Raw genomic sequence first — 24,747 nt, 5'->3', positions numbered from 1 at the left:
GCACTTGTTGGGAGAGACTATCGAGGGCGAAGGCCAGGGAGCGTCCCGGCCTGATTGAAAGATGCCAAGGCGGATGTTGAGTTAGCCTCTCCCCAGATGCAAGGGGGGGGCCCCCAATCCCTCCTCCCCCTCGCATTCCCAACTGACAACCTGATTTTAATCCCCCGCCCCACCAAAATTAAACAAAACCCACCTGCAACATAATTCTGAATTAGCCGAGAACTGAAAGGGATATAAAGCCAGGCAGGTATTGAAAGGGATTTATCTATTTATTTACAATATTTGGGGACTGTTCTATTTGTGAGAGTATTATGGTCTAAAAAGAGATTTCAGGATAGACGACACACAAATTTTTTTAAAAAAAATCGACAAAACATTAAAGGGCCAAACCACATACAATAAAATCAAGAGGGATGAAAGCATGCGCCTAGCTAATATTAGAGTAGTTTTAAAAGCCCAAATGAAAAGATTTTATCCTGAAACGATACGGTGCACCTTCAGAATGCCATTCCATCATTGAGGAAAGGCTCCAGAAAAGACTTTCTTTTCTGTTCTTCTCTAATTATTGCACTTATACCACTTCCGTGTTTTAGAGCCCTAAGTGGTTTACAAATGCCAACATATTGCCCCCAACAATCTGGGTCCTCATTTTACAGACCTCAGAAGGATGGAAGGCTGAGTCAACCTTGAGCCAGTCAAGATGGAACTCCTGGCAGTGAGCAGAGTACGCCTGCAATACTGCATTGTAACCGCTGTGCCACCACGGTTCACCTAGACACCAACATGGCTGTCAGTGCAGCCCTTGGAGGGACCGTTTTCTTTAATAGTCTCACCCACCCCTTCCCATACATATAAAGCCACGGAAGCCACCAAGACCAGGTTAAATTCTAATTTCAGTGATGTGAACCAGTGTTTTATCCCATGCCCATAAATTGCTCCCATTCATTTCCATGTGAAAAAAAAAATGCACTCCTAGGGAATGAAGTCTGTTCTCTTGGAAACATATCACACCTCCTACGGCATGCAATGCTCTCGGGGTATGGCCCCGTTCTGCTTCTACGCAATCTGAAGATGAGCCCTGCCAGCGCGGGAGGCCTGAACATGAGGGCCGCAGAGACATTTTCAGATCAGATCTTCTTTACCTCCGAACCCTTAAATTCATTCCCACGTCCACCACGAGAACCTCCCGCCTTATGGGAGAAGTAACCTCTACTCATCTCTACTTTGGATCCCAAGGCTTCCTCAGCCCACCGCTGCTCGTTCGCACCCCATCAAGTACCTATCATCATGTGGATGGTATCCGGCTCCAGGCCCACCATGAATTTCCTCTTGAAGCTGATTCCCTCAAAGTCGACATAGACCCGCCGTAGGACATCGAACCCATCTTCAGCAACGATCTCCTAGAGGACAGGCAGAACGACAGCTTCGCGCACTGCTTATTCCTAATCGTGTCACCAGTATACATACATACACACACACACACACACACCACACACTCTATGGGAAACCCAGCTCACTCCTCCGGCCAGAAGCGACGAAACTCTCCCAGCCGTGACCTTTTAATCCCAGCATTAATGGAAACTCCTGCACCGTCCACTCCCCCCCACCCTCCCCGGCCATTCTCCTGCCTCCCCCCCCCCTCCCCAGTTGTTCCCCCTTTTACCGTTCCATCCAGGAGGTCAACGTGCTTCTGGCAGAAAACTTTTTTGTCCTCCTGGAAAGTACATTGGCAGAGGCGGGCGCACATGAAGTGGTAGTTACTGAGACAGGCAGAGAGGCAGCAGCCAACCGTGGCCCCGGTGCGTTGACAGTGTTCACAGCGCTGGAGCCGGAAAAGAGAGAGAGAGAGAGAGAGAGGGAGGGAGGGGTCAATGACAGGGTGGGCCATGTCAGCACAGCAGGCCAGAACGAGGTAAAAGGCCCAGCAGCCACTGCTGCTCTCATCTGATTATTTTTTGTAGCGTGCAAACAAGAGAGACATATAAGCACGCAGTTCTTGTGCTCGCCATGTTCTCCTTTCCCCACAATCTCTCCCACATCCTTAAGAAAGCCCAGCCAGCTACAAAAAGCAGGTAGGGCGTTGGCAACCTTGTAGTCCAGTATTCCCTAACTTTTCTGGGTTGGCGGCCAGGCGCGAGGGGAGGAGGGGGGGAAGAGGGGATGGCTTTGTGGGAGGGGCAGGCGTGGGCACACAGCTTCGTTTGTGTGAATGGTGGGTGTGCATGGGTGCTATGAGTGTGAGTGGGGCTGTGAGCGCTGGCACCTGCTGCAAGCACAAGTGGGGCTGTGAATACACATGTGATGACCCAGGGAGGGGTACAAAAACAACCCAGACACAAAAACGGGGGATGTCCCATTAATTCCTTCAACTTGGCTTCAAAGCTCCAAATGTCCTTGATTGGAGACAAAAAATTCCCCCACAAACAGTTGCAAAAAGGAGGAAATGCTGTTTAAACTAAAAATACCTATAAATTATAAAGAGAAAAAACAACCCAAACCACACTGAAGCAAGTAAGGGAACCAGGCAAGATAAGGGCTTGAAAACATCCACAGATATCGGAATACACACTGGGAAGGACGCCAAACTCAGGTAAGAACGGACAGACTAGAAATATTTTCATGCTTTGTTTCCAGCACTGGCTCATGCGCAGTCCCTCCTTTTAACCAGTTCTCACAGCTGCAGCCAATGAAGGGGATCAAGGCCCTTTCCTCCCCCATAGACCATGCCATTCATGTTTCTCCCTTTTCCTCTGCTCTCCTCCCTGTGTGCCCTAGGATGGAGAGGGGATGGGCCTGGGTCCTCCTCTGACTGCCCAGCCAGCCTGTGCCCTACCCCAGCTTCCTCCACAACCTCCAGAGCCACACTTCCACTCCCTCTCGGCTGTTCCTCCTCTCCCTCGGAGTCAGTCTCCAACAAGGGCATGACATCACATGCCAGCTCACAAGCGTGCACTGCCCGCCGCAACCATGGCCCAATTGCAAATAGCCCACGGCCCGATAGTGGGTTGTGGCCCCTTGCTGTAGTCTACTCCAGGGGTCCCCAACCCCCGGCCCACAGCATGCCAGAAATCAGGCCACGCACACAAGTGAAGCCCCATCCGCAGAATGCAGGCAACACATGAAACCATGCTCCCCTCCAGTCCGTGGAAAAACATATCTCTCCACGGAACTGGTGTCCAAAAGATTGGGGGGCCACTGGCCTACTCAACTTCCTCTTAAGTTTAATATTGGCAGTTCAAGACTCTGAAAATAGAAGGATTCAAAATGGTCTCCCAGAGGGCGCATGTTTTGCTTTTGTTTCAGCTCAGATCGAGATGCTGCCTTGGATACAAGTACACATTTGTTCTGAGCCACTTTGGAGTCTTTGGGGCTCAGGCAGAATTTACACCAGCACCCCTGTTCGAACCCAGAGCAGATCTTCCAGCAGCATCACCAGCTGGGATTACTACTGTCTTGCCCGACTTGGAACATCTTGCCTGAACAACAGATCTAACCTAACAATTCTGGTTTTGATGCCACTCCTCCCATTCTCTGGAGCAAGAATCCACATTATAACATCGACATCCTGGACAAAATGTACCATAGTGCACTGATAAAAGTGATCTGTAATGAAGGCAAAAATGAATTCAAGGTGTGTTTCCCACAGAGAGGGCCCTTCAAATAAAGAGGGGATCAGAGGGAAAGAGGAATGACCCAAACTCACCATCTGCCGGCCCCGAGCCACCGCAGCATGTACGTTCTTCAAGGAGCCATCGTTCTCCTCAAAGACCTCCGCTGACCAGATGGCACAGTTGACATGAGTCCATTCGTTTTGGCCAATGTACAGCAGCCTCCCTGCGTCCTAGAGAGAAGGGATTAGGTGTGTTTGGTTTGGATTTAATACGGATTGTGAATCCCATCATGGTTGATTGCCTAGGATTACTCTTAGCCCTCAACTTATAACAGGGGTGTCAAACTCGAGGCCTGCAGGCCAGATCCAGTCCACAGGGCTGCCCTGGAAACAATGAAGGACTGGCCCGCAGTCGTCTGCCAGCAAAAACGGCGCTCACGAGAGCCCCACACAGTGCTCCCAACTTCTGTTTCGCTGGCAGAGGGTTGTAGGAAGCCATCGCAATCAAAAACTGAGCTTGTGAGGGCTACATGCAGCCCTCCCAAGCTCTGGTTTCACTGGCAGAGGGATACAGGAAGCTGTCGCAATCAAAAGTGGAACTCAGGAGCCCATTTTCACTGCAGAGCACTTGGGCCATCACAGGCGCTCCCAACACGAGTGATGTTGAGCTGGCCAGAATTCCGGAGCTAATTAATATGACTGAAGGAGGAATTCTGGGAGTTGGAAGTCCACAAGTCTTAAAAGCTGTCAAGTTTGAAGATCCCGGACCTGGAGGACTGAGAATCTCCACAGACACTGAGAATCTTTGATCTATACTTCAGGTCTTCCTTGTAGGATTTCCTGAGGTTGGCCACTCCAAGAGCCAAGAACTTTGGCCGGGTCATTTTTACCTTGGAAGGAGCATCTCCAAACTGAAGACAGAGAGCACACTGTCTCTTATCCTCGGGGTCCGCCAACAGCTGCTCTGGAGGGACATGTTCTGCCTCTTTCCCAGCTGCAAGGAGAGAAAGAAAAACATTGGTTTTTGATCTCACTTCCCTACAACTCCTTTAATATTTCCTCAGCGCACAGAAGATCCTGAAAAGGAGACAGGATCTTTATTCCACAGAAGAAACTCCAGAGTATCTCCTGGTAGAATCAGAAAGACCAGCCTTCTGCCCTTCTACGGTGCCAGGTAGATAACTCTCATACTCTTCTGAATGCATGGGGCCGGGTGGAAAAATGGAGTTTGTAATCCAGTGTATCTGCTGGTTGGCCTGATGACCAAATGGGGCAGTTCCACGCTGCAGGTGGGTACTTGATTGAGTGAGAACGATCCACCCATGGAACAGAAGTTGCCTTCGGAAGTTGTGGAAGCTTCATCACTGGAGGCTTTCATGAAGAGATGGCACTGCCACTTGTCAGAAATGGCGTAGGATCTCCTGCTTGGGTGGGTGGGTGGGTGGGGGTTGGAATAGATGACCAACAAGGTCCCTTACAACTCTTAATCTATAAATCTGATGGCAGACTCCATCTCCGCAACCTCTTGTGCAGTGCTCTCCACCCAACCATCTTTTGGGTTATCATCTTGATGTCTTCTCATTGTATCTTTTTTCATCATTTATTTCATGGTTATCATTATTTACATGCCTTTCAAGTTCTTCCTTTTAATTATTTTAACTCGCCTAGAGTAGCCCCGCGGAGAGATAAGGCAGCAAATAAATTTAACAAACAAACAATATAATATTTGGAGAGGGCTGGATGGCAGAAGGCTGCTATAGACAGCATTGGAACAGAAATCTGGCTCAAAAGAAGCAAGTGTCTGTATTGGGGAGATACGGGGCGAGAAGAAAGTCCCCTTTAGCAACTGTTGGTCTGAAGGTGTCCAGAAGCAAAGACCCTTGAGGCCTTTCCATCAAAGACTTACCTATGTTTTCAGGGCCAGCAGAACTCAGGTGGCTGTTGGCAGCTGAGCTGACCTCTTGCGGCTGCCTCCACTGCGCATAGATGTGGTCAGAGGAAGGAGGCAGAACTGCATTGGGGAGCATGCCACTATCAGAAGAGGGGAGAAGAAAACAGGAAACCATCAGAAGCTGCAGAGGCTATATCCAATATGATTTCCAGCCCCCCAAAACAGGTAAAGGTTGCACTAGGCCACCCAACCGTGGTCCTTCATATCTTTCATTGTGGATCGAGCTGGCTGGAGTTGAGGAGAGTTACAGGTGAGCAAGAGGTGAAAGGTTTCAGGAATCTTGCTCAAGGGGACTTGCTTAATTTGTAGACTGAGCAATGTAAGATTCGGCACTGAAAATAAAACACTTTTTTTCTTGCATCTGGGCTTTGCTCTTTTTTATTTTTATTTCCCCTTTTGGGTTCTTTACTTGCACTTTTAATGAAAAGACGAGTTAGGGAGACAAGTATAAAACATTTGAAATGTAAGGGAAGAGAAGAACGGGACATAAAATCAGCCGTGGCAAATACAGGTAGTTAGTTCTCAACTGACAACCACAACGGAGCCTGGAATTTTGGTCATAAGTTACTTATGTAGTCATAAGTCCATGTGACCGGATTCAATTTTATGACCATTATTATGACAGTTTTTTAAGCGGTCACCACCGTTGCAAGTCCAAATCCAGCTCATCTAATGGACATTTTTTGGGAGGGTTGGAAAATGGCAAAAGAAGAGAAACATAACACACATTCAGGTGACCGGGGGACACTGCAACCAGTCGTAAAATGCAAGCTGGTTGCCAAATGCCCCGAATGTGATCATGTAACTGTGGGGATGATGCAGGAGTCAACTTTGAGGATGGATCGTAAGTCCATCATAACTTTGAACGGTCATTACGTGATCAGTTGTAACTCGAGGATTACCTAAACAGGTAGCCAGCTCCCGGTAGCCCATTGCACAGTAACTGTCCTTTTAATGCCATGGCTTCACTAGCAATCATCTGCTGGCCTGAGTTCCAGATCCATAAAATGGGACTGGAATCTTGCATTAGGATGCGGTTGCAAGAAGATGGCTGATTAATAAACATTATTTGAAACGCAAAGATTACACATGTATACTTAATTCTTTGTTGTATCCGAGCTCTGCTCAAATTCTTTGTATTAGCTGGAACTTTTGAAGACAAAGGCGATTCTATTGGTGGGTTTTTTTTTTTTTTTAAAGTTCCTCTGAAGCCTTGGCATTTTCTTAAACTTTGGGGAGGAACTGCCATACTATAGATGAGGAGTGTCAAACTCCTGGCCCGCAGGCCAGATGCGCCACGCCCACCCCCAGTTTAGCAAAGGGGGAAAAAGTTGTGATACATCACGTGACGATGACGTGAGTTGGACACTCCTGCTATATATAGATCATGGGTCCCCAACCCTTCAACCGGGCGCCACTGCCATACCCATTGGCAACTGGGCCACACAGGCGGCAGCCGCCACTTGCACAAGTGTCATAGGTGTGGGCAGAGCCATGTCCACCCTTGGTCCAGTTGGCAGAGCCGGAAAGGTTGGGGACCGCAATTAATTTGGTGCACATTTCATGGTGTAACGAAGGGCCCCTCCGCTTCCAACAGCCCCAGTTTGATAGATTCCACATCACGCAAGATGACTTTGGTTCCAGGCACTCACTTGGGAAGGGAGCTGTTGCGGGTCCAGTGCTTTGCATCCAGAGCATCAAACCAGCTGAAATACTTTCCCATCAGCTGAAAAAGACAAGAAAAGAGCTGTTCAGAGGCCTAGGCAGACAGGCAGCAGTTCCCACGAAGCAAAGCAAACCAAGAACTGTAGTCCAAGCTCTGGAAGGAAACCCAGGACATTGACTTCCAAAACCTGAAATGCAGCCCGAACAGCTGTTGCAACTTAGAAGAGCTTGTCTAACCCTGACAGAGGTTATACATAACTACAGGAGAGAAGGTAGGTGAGGCTAAGATGGAACAGGTTCTCCCATGCGTACATGCACCCTTTAACCCTTACGTCAACTAAATGAATTCGAGAGAGCATCTTCCACCACCACCACCCCCAGGTGAGGCGAGAGGAGTACCTCAAGATAGAGTTTCTTTGCAGAGAAGGTGACCTGTTCTTCCTCTGTCTGTCCCAATAGGACTCCCACTATGTCCTCATTGAAGCTGTGCTGCAGAGAGAGAGAAAAAGCTCACGGGAGGTCACAAGTGGCTCCCACTCTCCAGTTCTTTTCATTCTTTTCTCCACACTCACCACGGACGAGTAATTCCCCTGTTCAAAGAGCTTGTTGACGGTGCGTAGGTCACAGGGCCGGAGGTGAACCTTCACGCCATCATCCGGGCAGCACTGCAGACAGCAAACAGGGGAGGAAAATGCACCGCTGTCGTGCGGCTTACAGTTTCCACCTGCCACCCATAACCACAACCACGGTTCTCCTAGGACTGTGATGGCAAACCTAGGCAATGCTTGCCGGAGGTGCCACACAGAGCCCTCTCTCTGGACATGCAAGCTGTTGCCCCAGTTCAGCTGTGCTGTGCATGCACACGCACGCACCTCCTGCCGACCAGCTGGTCTTCAAGGCACTGCCACGCATGCGTGGGGGTGGGGCACGTGCAGGGTGTGTGTGTGCGCATGTGCGGGGGTGGGGCGCATGCGTGAAGGGCGCACAAGTGTTGCATCTTCAAGATGTGCGTGCACATTTTGGGCACTTGGTGCCGAAAAGGTTAGCCATCACTGTCCTTGGACATGTGTTATGGCCCGTCGGCTGCCAGCAGAGCTAGCTGCAGAGTCAGATGAGGAGGAGGCGGAGGGAGAGTTTCGGCCAGCTTCGAAGTCCTTGGAAGACTCTGATAAGGAAACAGCATCAGAGGCAGAGCCTGGGCCTTCCGTCCTCCCCCAGCTGGAGAGGCAGCTGTCCTTGGGGCCTGAGCTGACTGAGGGGGAGGGAGGAAGAGACTGGACCCATCCCAGATGTGCGTATATACGCAGAGAGGGAAAAAGAGAGGAGAGCAAAGGAAAACAGAAGCCTGCTCTCAGGGAGAGGCAGACACGGATGACAGCCAGCCCCTCCCTGTCTGGGAAATAAATAGGCGGGGTTTGGGAGTGGCTGGTTCTTGCAGACAACCATTCGTTCCTAGTATACAGCAAGCAATTCTGATTTCTTGGCTAAACCCAGCTTTGTCGGGACTAATTACGGTTGATTTTTTTGTTTATCCATGTGAATAAAAGACTGTTACTGCCCTGTTGTTTTAAAAAAGGGAGTTGTTTTACTTGTGAGTAAATGTCTTATCGCTACTTGCGAAGGCTGGGTCAGAACAAGAAGCTTCTTCCTAAGGAAGAGAAATTTGCAAAACAACAGCAATGTGCAAGCAACTTTCAGACCGGTGCTCTCCAACCTGGGCACCCACTACATACATAGCCTTAAAAAATCCTGGTGCTCCCCGATCAATATGGACCCTGAGAGAAATTCTGGGAGATGAAGTCCATAAATCTGTCTGGGGAAGGACCGGAATCTCAGTCTCAGGAGCACCAGAATCTCAACTGATCTTTCCACTAAAAGGTGTAGCCCTTGAGAAAAGCTCGCTATTGCCTCTGAAATAATGTGCCTTAGCCACCAATCTTAAAAATATGGATGCATTCACTGAAAAGTGATAGCTTTTCAAATAGCTCCCAATCCATATGATGATTAAAACAAGAACTGGCATATTTGCATTTCTGTATTTATTTAGTTTGGGCGCTGCCCAACTCCAGTCAACTTTGGGTGGCTCATCACATAAAAGCAAACCAGAGATACACAAAGAGCATGAGACGATAACAATAACCGGATGGCAGAACTAATCCACCAGAGAAACAAACTGTATACTCACAAGAGCTCTAACTTCCCTAGTCCAGTGCCTGGGAGAACGTCTGCCTAACTAATTGGCAGCCTTTGCATTTGGGTCCCCTACACTGAGTGCTCTGCGTCACCCAATTTTGTTGAATGGTGAATAAATGAATGAATGAATGAATGAATGAATGAATGATGAATGAACTCTTTATGGGCCAAGTGTGATTAGACACACAAGGAATTTGTCTTGGTGCATGTGCTTTCAGTACATAAAGAGAAAAAATACATTCATCAAGAATCATAAGGTACAACACTTGGTGGGGAAAAGAGAGGAAATAGAAATGCTCCCATACCTGTGCACACTGCATCAGTGGCGCCACACACTTGGAGCTCAGCAATCCTTGCAACACTTGCCGCAGTCCCTTGCGCAGCTCCGAGTTAAGGACCTCTCGCCACTTGGTCTTATCGCTGCCACAGCAGGGTCGGCATGCGTACACCACACTCTCCGGCAAGTTAGACAAGATCTCATAGCCCTCATCTGGAAGAGACAGGGAAAGGAGCACATCTCTCTTGCTCGTTCCTAGGCTGATTGACACTCCCTTTTTTTTTTTCTCAGATCTTCTTGCGATAGCTTGCCTTGCTAAGCTATATTTTTGCAATACAAAATCCAGCTGGGGAAACCTCCTGAGTCCCAGCTGATTGGTTGGGTCTTCTTTGGTTGCACTGCACAGGAGAAGGGAGCTGGAAAGCAGGTTAGTGGGGTGGGGAGGGAATGGGGATTTTGCCATCCCCTGCCGTGCCCACCAAGCCATACCACAGAATTGATAGTAAAAAAACTATCACTGCGCCACTCCCCAAACGGGCCATCCCCTCTTCATCCTAGGGCACGCAGGGAGGAACGGAGAAGGGAGCAACATGGCTTACGAGAGAGAAGGCGGCCCTGATTCCTTTCATTAGTTGCAGCTGGGAGAACAGGATATAAGTGGGGCGTTTGCACACGGCTCTTTGCTGGAAGCAAAGTCCCAACTGTGGGTGCTGCATTATCCTTTGAAAGTCTACAATTTATCATCCTGGCCTGCCGTGTTAATTACTTTAGTGTGGTTTGTGTTGGTTTTTTTTTTATTTCTAATTATCTTTACTTTGGGTTCGGACTGCATTTCTGCCCTTCGTAGACTGTTTTTGGAAGAGTTTGTTATCCAGCAGAGCATAATTGGACATTGGGGCCAAGTTGGAGGCATTAAAGGGAATTTATTCTACTTTGTGGTGACTTTGTCATTTTTGTGTCACGCCCCAGGTCATCACACCTTGTTGCTCCAGACAACAAACCTGAAAGTCCCTCGCACTTGGCATGAACCCAGTGGTCACACTTGGCACACTGCATCATCTTGCTCTCGTAGTCATTGTCTTCGTAACAGTGCAAGCAGATTGGGCAGTAGTTCCCTGCATGAGGAAGAGAGACCGCATTGAGATATACGATGAACCCATCCAGCTTTTGAAAGAAAGGTTAAGATTTCAACATTTGCTCCATTGATGCCCTGTACATCAGTATCCACACAATATTCCGCGAACAAAAACCCTGAAACATCTATAAGAGCAGAACAGAAGCTGTTGGCCATAAAGGAGAATGATAACTGTGCCTCAGCATTGAAACAGAACAAAATTAAAATGACTAAAAGGTTGAAAAATTAAACCATTTTTGCTTGGTAATTGAAAACAGTTAGTCTGGTGGAATGGAGGGAGAAAATGTGGGCTAGAAGTGAGGAGACCAAGCTATTCGTGTTTTATACACATAATGGTCGTTGTGGCTTTTAAATCAGCAGATGAAAAAAACCAATACAAAGTAATATAAAGAACAAAGAAAAAGCAATGAATCAAGGCGGTGGGGGAAGCAAAAACTGCTAGAAAAAAAGGGAAGAAAAACAAAAAACAGGATATAAAAAGCAGCTTTTCCGATATTCTTCACAGCAGTTATAAGCACAGATACATTTTAATCTCTCTGAAGTTACATCGTTCAGGTTCAAGTCTAAGGGACAGACAGCCTTTCATTCTTAGCCCAACCTACCTTATAAGGCTGTTCCTATGGGAGAAAACTGGTAGGAGTAATCTATACCTCTGTAAAAAAAATACAGGCAATGCATAGGCAAGAACTACCTTGGAAAACAAGTATGGAGTAATGGTTAAAAGGACAGGCTGGCACCGGAGACTAGTGGTCCATAAATTCATTAAACATATGTCCTTGTATTGAACCATTTGCTAAGCATTCGATTGATAACGATTATGAGCCATAGTGGCACAATGGTTAAAGTGCAGTATTGCAAGCTAACTCTGCCCACTGTCAAGAGTTCTATCCTGACTGGCTCAAGGTTGACTCGGCCTTCCATCCTTCCAAGGTGAGTAAAATGAGGAGCCAGATTGTTGGGGGCAACAGGCTGACTCTGTAAACCGCTTGGAGAGGGCTGTAAAAGCACCGTGAAGCAGTATATAAGTCTAAGCGTTATTGCTCTAACGGAAACTTTGGGAAATTTTCAGAGGATTTTACTGCACTCACCTTTATTGTACAGCACAGAGCAGGCCGAGCAGAGACTGTAATCGCTGGACCATTCCGTGTCCCAGTTCTTCCCTGGCGCTGTCCCACAGCTTTTGCAGCGGATGCAGGCCGAACAGATCTGAAGGAAGTAAAAAGCAAAGGACTCCACAATTGCAATATAGGGACAGTTCAGCCTGCAGTAGAAAGGTTGTAGAGTTGGCTCACTCTCATCCTCTACTCTAGTGTTTCTCAACCTTGGCCACTTTTTTTTTAAAGGTATGTGGATTTCAATTCCCAGAACTGAAAAGTGAGCCAGCATAGCAGGCTGGGGAATTCTGGGAGTTGAAAGTCCACAAACCTTAAAAAGTTCCCAAGGATGAGAAACACCGCCCTACATTTTCTACTTACCCAGCCCTTCCTCTTACGGAATGGTTTGGTGGGATAGTTGGGCCCAAGACAGGCCAAGTGGTAACAGTTCCTGCAGCGCTCACACTCCAGTAGTTGCTGTTGCGGGTTATAGAAGAAAGAGAGAAAGGGAGTAAGGGGCGTGAAAAATCCAGCAGCTACCCCTGTATTTGGAACCCTTCACATCTCCTAAAGGAGAACTCTGATCAGGAATGCAAAAAGGGCGCAGAAGAAAACAAAGCGGAGAGCTAAACACTGAAGCGAGGGTCTTCAAACTTAGCGAGTTTAAGTGGACTTCAACTCCCAGAATTCCTGACCTAACATGACCGTAGGAAGATTTCTGGGAGTTGAAGTCCGCAAGTCTTAAAGCTGCCAAGTTTGAAGACCCCTGGTGTTAAAGCTATGTTAAGAAAACCCAAATACTTAGAATTCTTGTTTTAAAAAGGTAAAATCTTTGTACATGATCAGGATGTTTCTCTTTCTTCTACTCAATGCCCGTCGAGCCTGCCATGCTGTGGGCACTGCTGAATCCACCTGCCCCATTTGTTCAAATGGGTATCTTCATTCCCTTCCCTATTTCATGCAGGGCTGTAATATTGCTGGGTCTTCTTTTTTGCTCCTTTAACACCCTTCGCCTACTTACTTCTGTTTGCCTTTGCTGTATATATGGAGATTAAAAAAAAAACCACAACCTTGCAGAAATACCTCTCTCCAGTTGAGAATCCTTTGGCTGTTTACTGGCAGTCCTTGACTTACAGCCACAATGGAGCCCAATATTTCTGTTGTCAAGCGAGACATTTATTAAGTGAGTTTTGCCTCACTTTAAGATCTTTCTTGCCATAGCTGTTAAGTAAATCACCGCAGTTGTAAAGTTAGTAACACAGTTCTGAAGTGAAGGCGGCTTGTCAGAAAGTGATCACGTGACATCGGGACACTGCCACCATCATCCTTGCATGCCGGTTGCCAAGTGTCCGAATTTTGACCACGTGACCACGGGAATGCTGCAATGGCCATTAAGTGGGGGGAAATGGTCATAAGTCATTTTTATCAAAGCCGCGGTAACTTTGAATGGTCACTAAACGAACGGCTGTTAAGTCGAGGATTACATGAAACCAGGGGTGGGGTTCAAAAATTTCAGCAAACGGTTCTCTGCCCGGTTGCTGGGTGGCCATGGCCACGGTGGGTGTGGCCTACTCGGCCTCCTGCAGCAGGGGGCAGCGTTTTTGCCCTCCCCGGGCTCCGGAGGCTTTCCTTGAGCTTCCGGGAGGGCAAAAACAGCCTCCCCAGGCTCTGGAGGCCAGAAATGGACCTGTTTCCGGACTTTTGGAATGTCTGGGAAGCCCGTTTTTTGCCCCCCCAGAGCCTCCTGCACTTACCTGGCCTCCAAAACGGGCTGCGTGCAGACTCCTGGGAGGGGAGGGGCGGGTGGGGCCAGCCAGTAGGTTCAACTATCGGTTCGGTGAACCAGATGTAAAATTAGTATCCAGTTCGCACAAACCGGTTGAATCCCACCCCTGCCTGTAACAGCAATTATTGTGCTTCTGGTGCTGCAAATCAACCACCAATGTGCTTTATTTATTTACTGAGCTTCTACGTTGCTACAAACTCCGAGTGGTTTATTGGATTGGACAACGGTGGCAGCTGAGAACATACTGCAAACATGTGCAGGGAGATGAGATGGGGTAACTGCCAGACTGACTGAAGTTACGGTAGGGCAGACACTGAAAGGACATGAGATGGTAGGGACCAAAGGCAGAGACAGTGTTTTTCAACAATGGCAATTTCAAAGTATGTAGACTTCAATTCCCAGAATCCTCCAGTTATCATCTTAAAAGTTGCCACGGTTGAGAAACACTGGGATAAGGCGACAAAAGACCCACAAAGTCTTGAGACACAGTGAAGGAACAATCTGAAATGCTGTTTTTGTTCATTGTTCTAAGTGCACAAAGGCCAGAGAAATTGAATATAAATACATTTAAGAAATTGTTTTTTTTTATGGGTGAGGGAGAAGGGGCGGAGAACAACAGAGAGACAAATCAATATCCAAGTGGGCTAAAAGAGAACCAGTGAAGCCATTTGGGAGGTGGGCTACTCATGTTAAGGAAATCAAGAGTTAAGAAAATAATAGGATGATGCCCGAGTACCCATATGGCTCTAGAAAAAGGAGAGAGAGAGAGAGAGAGAGAGAGAGAGCTCATGAAAAAGGAAGGAAGGAAGGAAGTAGCAAAAGAGGAAGCCAAAGGAGGATGGGATTACTGTGTTCTGAAACCTCAGCTTATTGATGCTTCTGCAATTGCTACACATGTGCCTGTTTTTGGTTACGTTCCCCAAGTCTGGGCTTTAAAGTAGGGGAATGATGGCCGCGAACTCTCTCCCCATAATCCTGAAATAGGAGATGAAGATTAAGGAGCAGTTGATTTAAAGTCACTTTCCTGACCCTTCAAATCCTCCATCCGTGAGCTTGAAAAAGCGAAGAGCACTGCCGTTTCCAGAATGCTGACTCCTGCCCCACTTACACAGAGCTGTTGGGTGATGCAATGATGGACTGCTATTTTCCTGTTAGCAGAAGGGGCACAGGCCAAGATATTCCCTGCCTGCACACACACACACACACACACACACGCACGCACGCACACACACACGCACACACAAAACTTCCTTACCTTGGATGCTTTGTTTTTGCGGTCGCAGACATAACAAAACTTGCAGCGGCGACAACACCAGCTGTCCTCCTGCTCGGGCAGCGGCTGTTCATCCTCCTCCAGGCAGAAGACATGGAAAGGATCACAGCATACCTGGCAGTACACCAGCTGCAGAAGAGGCAGCAGTCATGTTAGCAATCCTAACCTCCATGGAAACAGGCAGCGGGAATCCCTTTTTAAATCCCCAAATCTCACCTGAAGATCTTACCTTCTTTCTGAAGGTAAAAGGACCCCTCCCTCAAATTCCTGCCTAGGGGAACTCATGCCCCCCCCCCCCACCTTTTGGGTACTTCTCGACTCTTTTTCCTCGAACCCACCTGATGGAAACCTTTGCTTGCGCAGAGCAGGCATACCACCTGCGTGGTGACCGGTACTGAAGTGAGGATGCTGAGACCGCCCATCAGCCAGACGTTCTCCAAGTCACAGTCTTCCTGCAAGGCACACAAACAGGGAAACAAGTTTGCTCTAAAAGCTACACGGCCACATGCAGTAAATCACTGAGCTGAAAGGGAATTTACAAATCTTACAAAATTTACAAAGGTAAATTTGTACATAGTAAGGTGGAGAGAAAAGGAGTGGGGAAGGAGAGAGAGAGAAAAAAAGAGAGAGAGAGAGTGAAAGGAAAGAAAGAGAAAGAAAAAGAAGGGGAAAAAAAAGAAAAAAGGGGAGGAAGGGGGAGAGAGAGATGGAGGGAGGGAGGGAGAAAAGAAGGAGAAAGAAGTGAGAGTGAGAGTGAGAGAGAAAGAGTCAATCAGCATCAAAGTAAATTTGTTCTGCAGTTTCAGAATGACATGAGAAAAATCCTCCTGTTCACTTAGCAAGACTAATAGGAACTTATATTTAGAGATCAGAGTCTATTCAAAAAGGTAAAACTAAAATGAACATCTTCTACTGAGTCATAAAAAATAAATAAGAACCATCATATATCCTTTAATGTTGGACAAACAAGCTTACAAAACTGTGCACGGGTACATAGATCAGCTGCCAAACCTTTTATCTAATGAAACTTCTGAACAATCTCTGAGGATAGTCCTGTGTACAGCATGCTGCAGTAGCCTAGACCAAAATTGTTCAGACCTGGTTCAATAACACCAGTAGAGCCCCTTGGGCTTAATAGGCATAAAGCTGTAAACAACAGATTTAGGAAAGGTGCCAACTGAGGTTTTGTTCCACTAGGGAACACACTTTGGTGTCTAGCAATTGCCAACATGACTTCGCTGTATAGGACATCCTTTCAAATTGGGTGTCGGTGAGACAGATGTTCCCGCCTCACCTTGAAATCAACCCTGAGACGGTGGACTCCATCCGTGGATTTCTGTTTCCCATTCCAGCCATTGGAGATGGAGGGGAGTGAGGCAGAAGGAGGGATGTCCTGTGAAGGACAGAGAAAGGAAGGGAAGACAACGGCAGATGAGTAGAATATTCTGAGACATTTACTGTGGTTGCCTGTGGGATACACAATGCTGGTGTTAGAGTACGACGAGAGAAGAAATAAATGGATATGGGGGAGGGTAAGGAAGGAAGAAGGAAAAATTGGCATATTTTGCCATAAGTGAAATGAATCTTGGTGGAAAAAAAAAATGACTTGCCATTTGGCTCATATCCCACTTAAAGAACACAACACACAATGGATTCCTTGAAGTCCTTGATGGGCACTGTGCACCCTCCTGAGTTACAACACAAACCACAATAAAACTTTGCCCAGATGTGGATCTTCGCCTGTCTCACCTTTTCTTGAAGGCTCACCTTCTCTGGTTTCTTCCTCGCTTTCAGCTGCACCACGGGCTGCAAAGAACTTTTACGGGGCCGACTTTGCTCCTCAGGGTCCACGGGAAGCAAATCTGGAAACATATGAGCATTTTAAGAGCGTATGTTCTTTGCATCGGACTCAAACAGGATGAGAAGCTACTCTATTCTTCACCCGGCATGGCAAATCCATCAGCTTTTAACCTCAGAGAAGCTACGAGTCAACAATAAACCTGAAATCTGCTGGACTATCAATCATTGAACATCAAAGATTTCTGGCTTGCTGTTAACATGGCATCACACCGAAATGAGACCAGGTCCTACTCTCAGGTCCTGTGTTGTATTTTTTGAGTCATTCTATCACGAGCTTCCTCTTAAGAAAATTGTGACCAATAAGCACAGCCACACCTTCAGGTACAGTATATGTGAGGGCTGATTGTTTAGTACAGGTGTCTACTGGCAGGCTGGCAAATCTCTATGTGGAAGTCATGGACTTAAGCAACCCGAAAGCTCACAGCTCACCTGAGTCTCGCGAAGATTTCCGGCGATGAGTGGCTGAGGCCGGCTCTGTGTCTGAGTCAGAGGATTCAAAGATGTCATACGAGGGCCTCTGCTTGACGCAGCGCCGGGCTGACTTACGCTGCAACAGAGAGTCTTGCTCAGCGGTCTCTGTGGCCCCCAGCATGACTTCCCAGGGGGCTGGAAACTCCTCTTGAGAATCCTCCGAATCCCAGTGGGCGATGGGCTTCACTACTGTACGGCCTGAAGACAAAGGCATGGGTGAGCAGCCCGACTCTGGGCAGCAGGTGGATGTTGGGCAGAAGGACCATTTCCTCCCCTTTCCTCCATCCCCGTTGAGGTCTCCCCGAGACTCGTTTTAAGGGCGTGACGAGGGGTGGGGAGGTGGGAGAGAGAAAACGAATGCAAACCCTTGAACCTATCATGAGGCAGCCGACCGCAATCCCAACCCGCTCTGAACGTCTGACCAGACCAACGTTAGAAAGCTCTCCTGCTCAAGATAGGTGCCCTGGGTTCTACCAGCATCCACTTTCAGCTCAACCTACTGCTCAGCGCCAGAGGACTGACAAGGAAGGTTTCTGTGTCTCTTTCTTGCAACCAAAGGGCGTTTGGGTTTTAGCAGCCCAGATTTAATCCTGGGGAGAGATGGTAACTCTCGCCTGCCTTGTGGAAGAAGCCTCAACCCAACCCATTTTGCGCCAGCTGTTGCTCTGCTTACCCACTGACCTGTCCAAGGGGTCTCCTCCCCAAGTCTTCATTAGCTCACTTACCTTAGCTACAGCTCATCTTCCATCTATAGTGGCAATGCTTTAATCCCCCCCCCCCTCCTTTCACCAATCTAGATTTACAATCACTACCCATCCCTGTTTAGGTGTGGGTGGGGGCTGTCTTCCTATGTATAAGGCTGGTAAAAGGTCCTTCTCTTTACTTTCTCATTCCCAATACAAAAGAGATTTAAGCATTCTACAGCTAGGAGCAAAGAGATAAGAAGAAGAGACAAAAAAAAACCTAGATGGGATTTCAGAGGGCCTTACTGCCTAGGTCATACTAATCACACTGAGGACTCAAGGCTCAAGGCTCTGAGCTCCTAGAGATCCAACTTCAGTCAGGCACTATGGATTTACTCAACAAAAAAAACCAAAACACCTGCACTGGATTGTAATTCTCCTTTGCTGGGAGCAAACCCAAGGAGCAATAATTGCCTTGCTTTCTAGCAGTCATTGTCTACTTTCCCATATGCAGATGAAGTGGAATGAAGGCTCTGGTCCCAACCCCTCCCCCCCTCGAAGGTACCATTAGGAGTTTGTGTGTGTGTGTGTGTGTGTGTGTGCTTCTCCCATTGTTAATTAATTGGCCCAGAAGTACAAATGAATTAGAAATTCAAAGGAAGGGAGTGGGGTGGAGGGCCAAAGCTTCCTGCCTCTTGCTCCCTTAGTGGAAAAGCTTGGAAAAGGATGAAGCAGCGAGTGAGGAGGAGGTAAGGCAGGGAAGAGATTCAGCAGCTCAAAGAGATTTCCCCCAAAAGGAGGCTGCACCCTCCCGAGCGTTTCTCCCGAGACATCCCTCAGAATGGAGCTGAAGAAGTTGGGAAACTGGGCTCCAATTCTCCCCCTCCCCTCCCCTCCCCCAAGAGCAGGACAAGCAAAATGTCATCTCCCCCACACACACACCCCTCCACTCCTTGTGCCACCTCCCCACCTTCAGCCTCCTTCCCCAGATGTATCTGCTCACATAAGCAACGTTTCTTCAGTCTGCACAGCAAGTGAGGGCATTCTCATAGGCATGCGGGCTCTCCCTCTGGCCAGGCCCCCTCAGGTCACAATGGCCTCCCCAGCCCAGCCCCTTCCTAGTACCTGCCCATTTCCTCCCCGCAATCCCAAAAAAAAAAAGACAGGACCTCCACCCCCTCCCACCTTTGCAGTATTACCTACGGAATCCATGGCTCCACCCATCCCAGGCTATAGCAAACAGACAACATTGCCTCCATCTAAGAAGGGCCTTTTCCACTTGGGGGCCTCCAGAGGTCTTAAGGCTGCAATTCCCAGAATCCCCCAAGATGCCAAACTGGAGAGGGCTACAGCCTTACTTTTAAAAGCCGCTTTCTTCCAGAGCATTGAAAAGTGGGAGGGGAGCAGAGAGAATGAGGCAAATTGCTGCCTGAGACTCCTTGCAAACAGAGCATTTAAAGCAGCACTTATAGATAGATGGTCAAGGTTTAAGCTAGGATTCTCAGCCTGTTTGTGTGGACTTCCAACTCCCAGGGTTCTGAGAACTCTGGGAGTTGAAATCCACAAATCTTCAAGCCACCAAGGCTGAGAAGCATCTAAACCAAGGGCCTTCAGACTTGGCAAGTTTAAGACTTGTGGACTTTGACTCCCAGAATTCCTGAGCTAACATGACTGGAGGAGGAATTCTGGGAGTTGAAGTCCACAAATCTTTAAGCCGTCAAGGTTAAGAAGCACCTGAACTTAAGCACCAGGGGGAAACAACGGACGGAGAAAGAAGACGTGGGTTTATAAGCAAGCAGAAAGCATGCGTGATTTCAGCTAGGCTGGGTTACAGCATTAATTATAGCAGGGATAAGCAGGAGGAGTAGAGATCTGCTCATTGGACAGCACAGGTTTCCTACTTATATTGTTCCAAGAACTGCATCACAAAAACTTGGGTCGCTTTTAACTTTCTGGATGTTTTATTGTGAGAGTGGAGAATGGTGTGAGCTTCTTTTAAGAGCCATCCTAAATTCCTGGGCTCAGAGGCAACCTATGCCTGAACAACCTGCTTATTCAAGGCCAGTTAGCAGTTTCACTGGCCCAGTAAGCAACGTTTATTTAGTTCTCCCATTTTGTACTTTTTGTTGTTGTTGTTGTTGTTGTTGTTATTGCTGGTTAGCATTTTGTGCAAACCTAGCTCCATTTCTTCTTAGCTTAGGCTTCAACGTATTGTACGAGCCAAGGAAATGGGCTGATTTGGTACGAAGGTCAAAGGTCTGCTGTAAACTTGGACTTTGCGCATGTTCATACAACTAAGCCATGCCCATGCGCTTCGTTCCAGTAATCAATGCGTGAACCTCTGCAGGTCCCAAGCCTCTTCAACTGTGGTGAAAGCCAGGATCAAAACTATCTGAGGAAGCCATGGTTTAGGGAAAAGCTGTAGCAGGTAACAGGAAGTGGGAATATCAGGACTAAGGGACCAATTCGGCCCACAGGTGGGTGTGACTTTTTTTGTTCTTTCATATCCACCTAAATCAAGGAACTTGGGTTTAAACTGAACTCCTATATTTAGGCTGCCTATTCTAGGCTATGACTCAGGATGGGGAAGTTGCCCCGCTACGAGCCTCAGCAACCCCAATCACCCATGTGCAGGACAGAGAACATCACGCATCCCATTTTCCAAGGCCGTTTAAAGGATTAGTAGGACGTAAGGCATCTTAAGAGCAATTAGAACACCGGAAAGCAGGGTATGAAGGTTAGATAGCATTTTAATAGTCACTTTTAAGAGGGTAAACGTTTCCATGTGATAGGATCCTACAAAAACTGAACTCTGGAAGAGGACAAAAATGGGTCAAAGATGAATGCAACGGCTAATGTCAGCGGTAGAAAATCTGCACCGTTTGGCGATATCATAGGAGTGCTTATATCCTCACCAATAACGAAAAGTTAAAATTGCAGATCAGATCAGATTCCACGTTCCCATTGGAAGGGCAGCAGAAGAACAGCCTGAGGGTTTGCCAAGTATTTTTGGTTTCTTTTAGAATCCCTCGCTTGAGAAAACAAAAGGCCCGAGATGAGTATTATCTTTCTTTGGTTGGGGAAACAGGTGACTGGAGAAATGGTGCTAAGAGGGAAAAAATTGAGGCCAAAAGGCCTGTTCAATAGCTTTGGGGCAGGAGACAATGATCTAAACAGGGCACCTCTTTTAAATTACATTACCTTTAATGGCTATATTTCCGGGAAACCAAATCAGCATCTCCAGAGAGAAACAGTAAGGAGTTTATATCCCCAGGATCAAAGACGTGGCCTGGAGGCTGTGGGATGGAGCCATCTTCCTTAAGCTAAGCGGGACCAACCCTGGTTAGCATTTGGAAGAAGGACCAGATGGGGAACCTTGATGCACCAATCTCAGGTTTCATGGAACCAGTGAAAGGTAGCCTGCCCGGGAATGTCCAACTAGATGGAACAACGTTTCAAATGGCAACAGGTACCATAGTTCAGGGATAGGTGTGCTTGTTGCGGCATGAAACAAGGGGAGTGAGAGGAACAGCACATTCTAGGGGAAAACAAGGACAATTTAGTGTAATGGCTACAGACAATACACATTAAGAAGAAGCAAGATATAGAGCCGGGAATATGTTAAACCAGGTCACTGGACCAATTAGCATCCACAGAAATGTGGGCAACTGCTCAGTGATAAGAGCTCACGCTTTGTAGAAAGTCCCTAATTCAATTTTTGGCAGCTCCTGAGAGAAATAGCAGGAGTGGGGAAAAGCTAGGCCAGCCATGACACAATGATCAAAAAATCTGACCTGATGTGAACAGCTTCCTTGGTTAAAAGATCAACTGTGATTGCAGTAGATCGGAATTTATTTTATTTTAATATAAAATATTGTGGCAGATCAGAATTTATTTTATTTTAATATAAAGCCTGTGCAATCAAGCACATTTTTTCAGAAAGCAATTCTAAGAATAGATCTTTATCAATGGAGTCATGATTATCCCAAAGGTGCTTTTTTCAAAAGGCAGCTGGACTTTGTTTTTCCTTGAAGGCGTTTCGCTTCTCATCCAAGAAGCTTCTTCAGTTCTGAACTTCTTGGATGAGAAGCGACATGCCTTCAAGGAAAAACAAAGTTCAGTTGCCCCTTGAAAAAGCACCCTTGAACCAAGAACAGGTCAACTCTCTGGCCTCAGATCTTTGGATCTGGAAAGCCTACAAAACTAAACCGACTGCAATGTTCATCGAAAAATAAAAAGCAAAATTAAAGGCCAAGTCCCAACCGTAATGAATTGCTGCTAAAGTGTTGAGGCCTAACTGCACAAAGTATGGGAGCCCAATATTAACGTGTCCTAACTCAATAGGGCCTCTGTCACCCACCACGACGTTCTTGAAGCAAAATGCATTAGAAATTTATTTATTAAAAGATTCCCTGGAAACTACAATTCGTGAAACAGACTTTGCTCCAAGAAACAGGAACAGGCACGGGAGAGTGTGAGTGAGCAGACATTGTTCAACAGAGGCACAGCAGTATCCTGGGGGGGTAGCAGATGAGTTTGGATCCTCCTTAGTGGGACATCTGATGTTCTGTATGTTTACCATCAAGCCACATAATGCATGATTTGGTTTATGACACAGATTCTGTATGCAGATCCTCAGGAGCTCACCTTCACTCGATGACCTTAATATTTAATGACTGCCTTGGTCATCCAAGGTGACTGACTGGGCTGGCAGGAGAGGACATGTCTTTGAGTTCCTTCTCTGACAACTTCGGTTAGTTTTCATGTGGGTTTCCCCTCTCCTGTGACCAGTACAAAACACCTTGAAAGCCCTCAACCTTAGAGTGGGCTAGTCGCCTTTGGGAGCCTGTTGATAATGTTCTACAACAAGCATGTATTTTCAACAAATTGTAGGGAACTGCAGCACAGAAACGTACCATAAAGAGGAATGTGTTCCTCCCACACCCGCAAAAAGGAAGGGGGGATTCTGTGGACAAGGGAATGAGTTTTTCTTAAGGGTGGTACCCCCGGATGGACCTTCCCTTTCTTCTTCTCATGGGCCTTAATGCTTCTTCCTCATCCCTGACGGTTTACATACCACATTTCAACTTCTTTCACAAAATCGTGCCGTGTTACAATTTAATATGTTAAATCCGCACAAGTTGCAAAATAGAAACCCGCCAATATACAAAGTGAGTCATTAGCAATGGTCATTTCCATTGGTTAAACCCGCCTCTCCACAAACATTTACGCCCCATGTGGTTTACAGGAAGGTAGATAAAACAAACAAAGCCGAATCGATGGAACAATGAAAGTGTATCAAAAAACACACAGTTGCAAAAAAAGCTACAATTAAAGACAGTAGAAACATTAGCTTTGGACTTATACAAAACTTTTCAAAGGCAAACTACTAGAACATTAATTAAAAAGCCTGTCTTAAACACAGGCACTTGGGATGTGAAGCATCAAACATTATTATTCATTCCGGTATAATGTAGAAATCAATGCTCATCATCCAAGTTTGGACATTCACTGCAGAATTCCAGCCCTTTGGTATGGGCTGGATTTTAGCTAGTATGGTTATACAAAGGTATACAATATTAAAAAAAAAATGCCCCTGACTAGAAGGTTGTATCATATCGAACAGGAAAACCAAAGACACACACAGAGAAGAGACCACACATGATCACGCAACCAACTCACAGGAGCACATCAGTCCAGCCATGTTCAACCACTCAACTGTTACCTTTCTTAGACAGCCGTTCCACTCGCCGTGCTTCAATCTTGTCGCACTTCCGATACCTGTCAGCCAGACATACATTGTCAGAGGAGAGGAAAAAAGAAAAACTACCTCCAACAGACTCTTCAGCCCACGGGTTCAGAAATAAGCCAGGAGGACTTAAGCTTGGGAGGGGCACACACCTGGATGTTGGGAGAGCACAAAGGGTAAGATGGCTGCCACAAGGGACTATTAAGTAGAAATACCCATCGATTAAATGTTGAATTCTCTAGTGTCACGGTTAGTCTTTGGTGGGGAACCAGGATCATTCCTGAAAATATGCCAGAGTCTGATAGTTTGGCAACAATGCCAACTTCCTGTAATTATTTATTTTAAAAGATGTTTTTAAAAGGCAGGTGGAGTGGGTGGGCTCTGGATGCCTCCTGATGCCGGAAACACCTCACACTAACTGAATTCACATTTGACAGCCAATGAAAGATCAGAGGCTTTTTATAAGCCTTTATATGCCTTTTAAGAAGAGACTGGAATGACATAGGGCAGTGATGGCAAACCTTTTTAGCACCAAGTGCCCAAACAGGAATGTGTGTGCATGTGTGTGTGCCAGAGCGCTGGAAACCCGAAGAGTGGCTGGCCGGTGCATGCGTGCCTGTTTTTTGGCTGTTTTGGGTACCATTTTCCAGGCTGTTTCTGGAGTGAAAATGGCCCCCAAAATGGCCTGTTTTTTGGCCATTTGGGGGGGCGTTTTCAGGCCATTTTTCAGGCCGTTTTTCAGCACTCCAGATCCCGCAAAGACCAGCTGGGTGGTGCGCATATGTGTGCCATAGGTTCACCATCACGTATAAAGGGTCCCCTGCAGGGAATTGGACTAGAAGACCTCCAACTCTGTAATTCTGTTACAGGCTAGACACAAGTATCAAGTAAAGCCAGCAAAACAGAACCCCGGGCCTTCCTCAGGACAAGGTGGATCCATTGGAATAATTAAGTAGGAAATTGACCTTGCTATCACATGGGTCCTAAGACAGGAAAACAA

The 24,747-nt window shown here is 47.0% G+C and overlaps 1 protein-coding gene across 4 annotated transcripts in view; it reads right to left on the bottom strand.

Moving 5' to 3' along the window:
- The window catches only part of KMT2B (lysine methyltransferase 2B), a 66,870-nt gene that overhangs the window by 18,281 nt on the left and 23,842 nt on the right, over positions 1-24,747 (bottom strand). For 2 of the 4 annotated variants that reach the window (XM_026702395.2, XM_026702397.2), the window contains exons 7-24: positions 23,724-23,779; positions 17,274-17,513; positions 16,734-16,846; positions 16,279-16,377; positions 15,323-15,436; positions 14,967-15,113; positions 12,307-12,402; positions 11,920-12,037; positions 10,698-10,811; positions 9,725-9,909; positions 7,799-7,891; positions 7,626-7,715; positions 7,214-7,287; positions 5,517-5,641; positions 4,501-4,604; positions 3,704-3,841; positions 1,664-1,822; positions 1,280-1,400 (exon numbers count right to left, since the gene is read on the bottom strand). In XM_026702395.2, the coding sequence (XP_026558180.2) occupies positions 1,280-1,400; positions 1,664-1,822; positions 3,704-3,841; positions 4,501-4,604; positions 5,517-5,641; positions 7,214-7,287; positions 7,626-7,715; positions 7,799-7,891; positions 9,725-9,909; positions 10,698-10,811; positions 11,920-12,037; positions 12,307-12,402; positions 14,967-15,113; positions 15,323-15,436; positions 16,279-16,377; positions 16,734-16,846; positions 17,274-17,513; positions 23,724-23,779 (2,186 nt within the window). The remainder of the gene's footprint in view (positions 1-1,279; positions 1,401-1,663; positions 1,823-3,703; positions 3,842-4,500; positions 4,605-5,516; positions 5,642-7,213; positions 7,288-7,625; positions 7,716-7,798; positions 7,892-9,724; positions 9,910-10,697; positions 10,812-11,919; positions 12,038-12,306; positions 12,403-14,966; positions 15,114-15,322; positions 15,437-16,278; positions 16,378-16,733; positions 16,847-17,273; positions 17,514-23,723; positions 23,780-24,747) is intronic. The other 2 variants (XM_026702396.2, XM_087939894.1) reach the window with 1 other exon arrangement.

Source organism: Pseudonaja textilis, chromosome 10 (genome assembly GCF_049901715.1).
Source record: "Pseudonaja textilis isolate UNSWEBS1 chromosome 10, rPseTex1.2, whole genome shotgun sequence".
NCBI lineage: Eukaryota > Metazoa > Chordata > Lepidosauria > Squamata > Elapidae > Pseudonaja > Pseudonaja textilis.
This window is presented reverse-complemented; position numbering and strand designations above follow the sequence as displayed.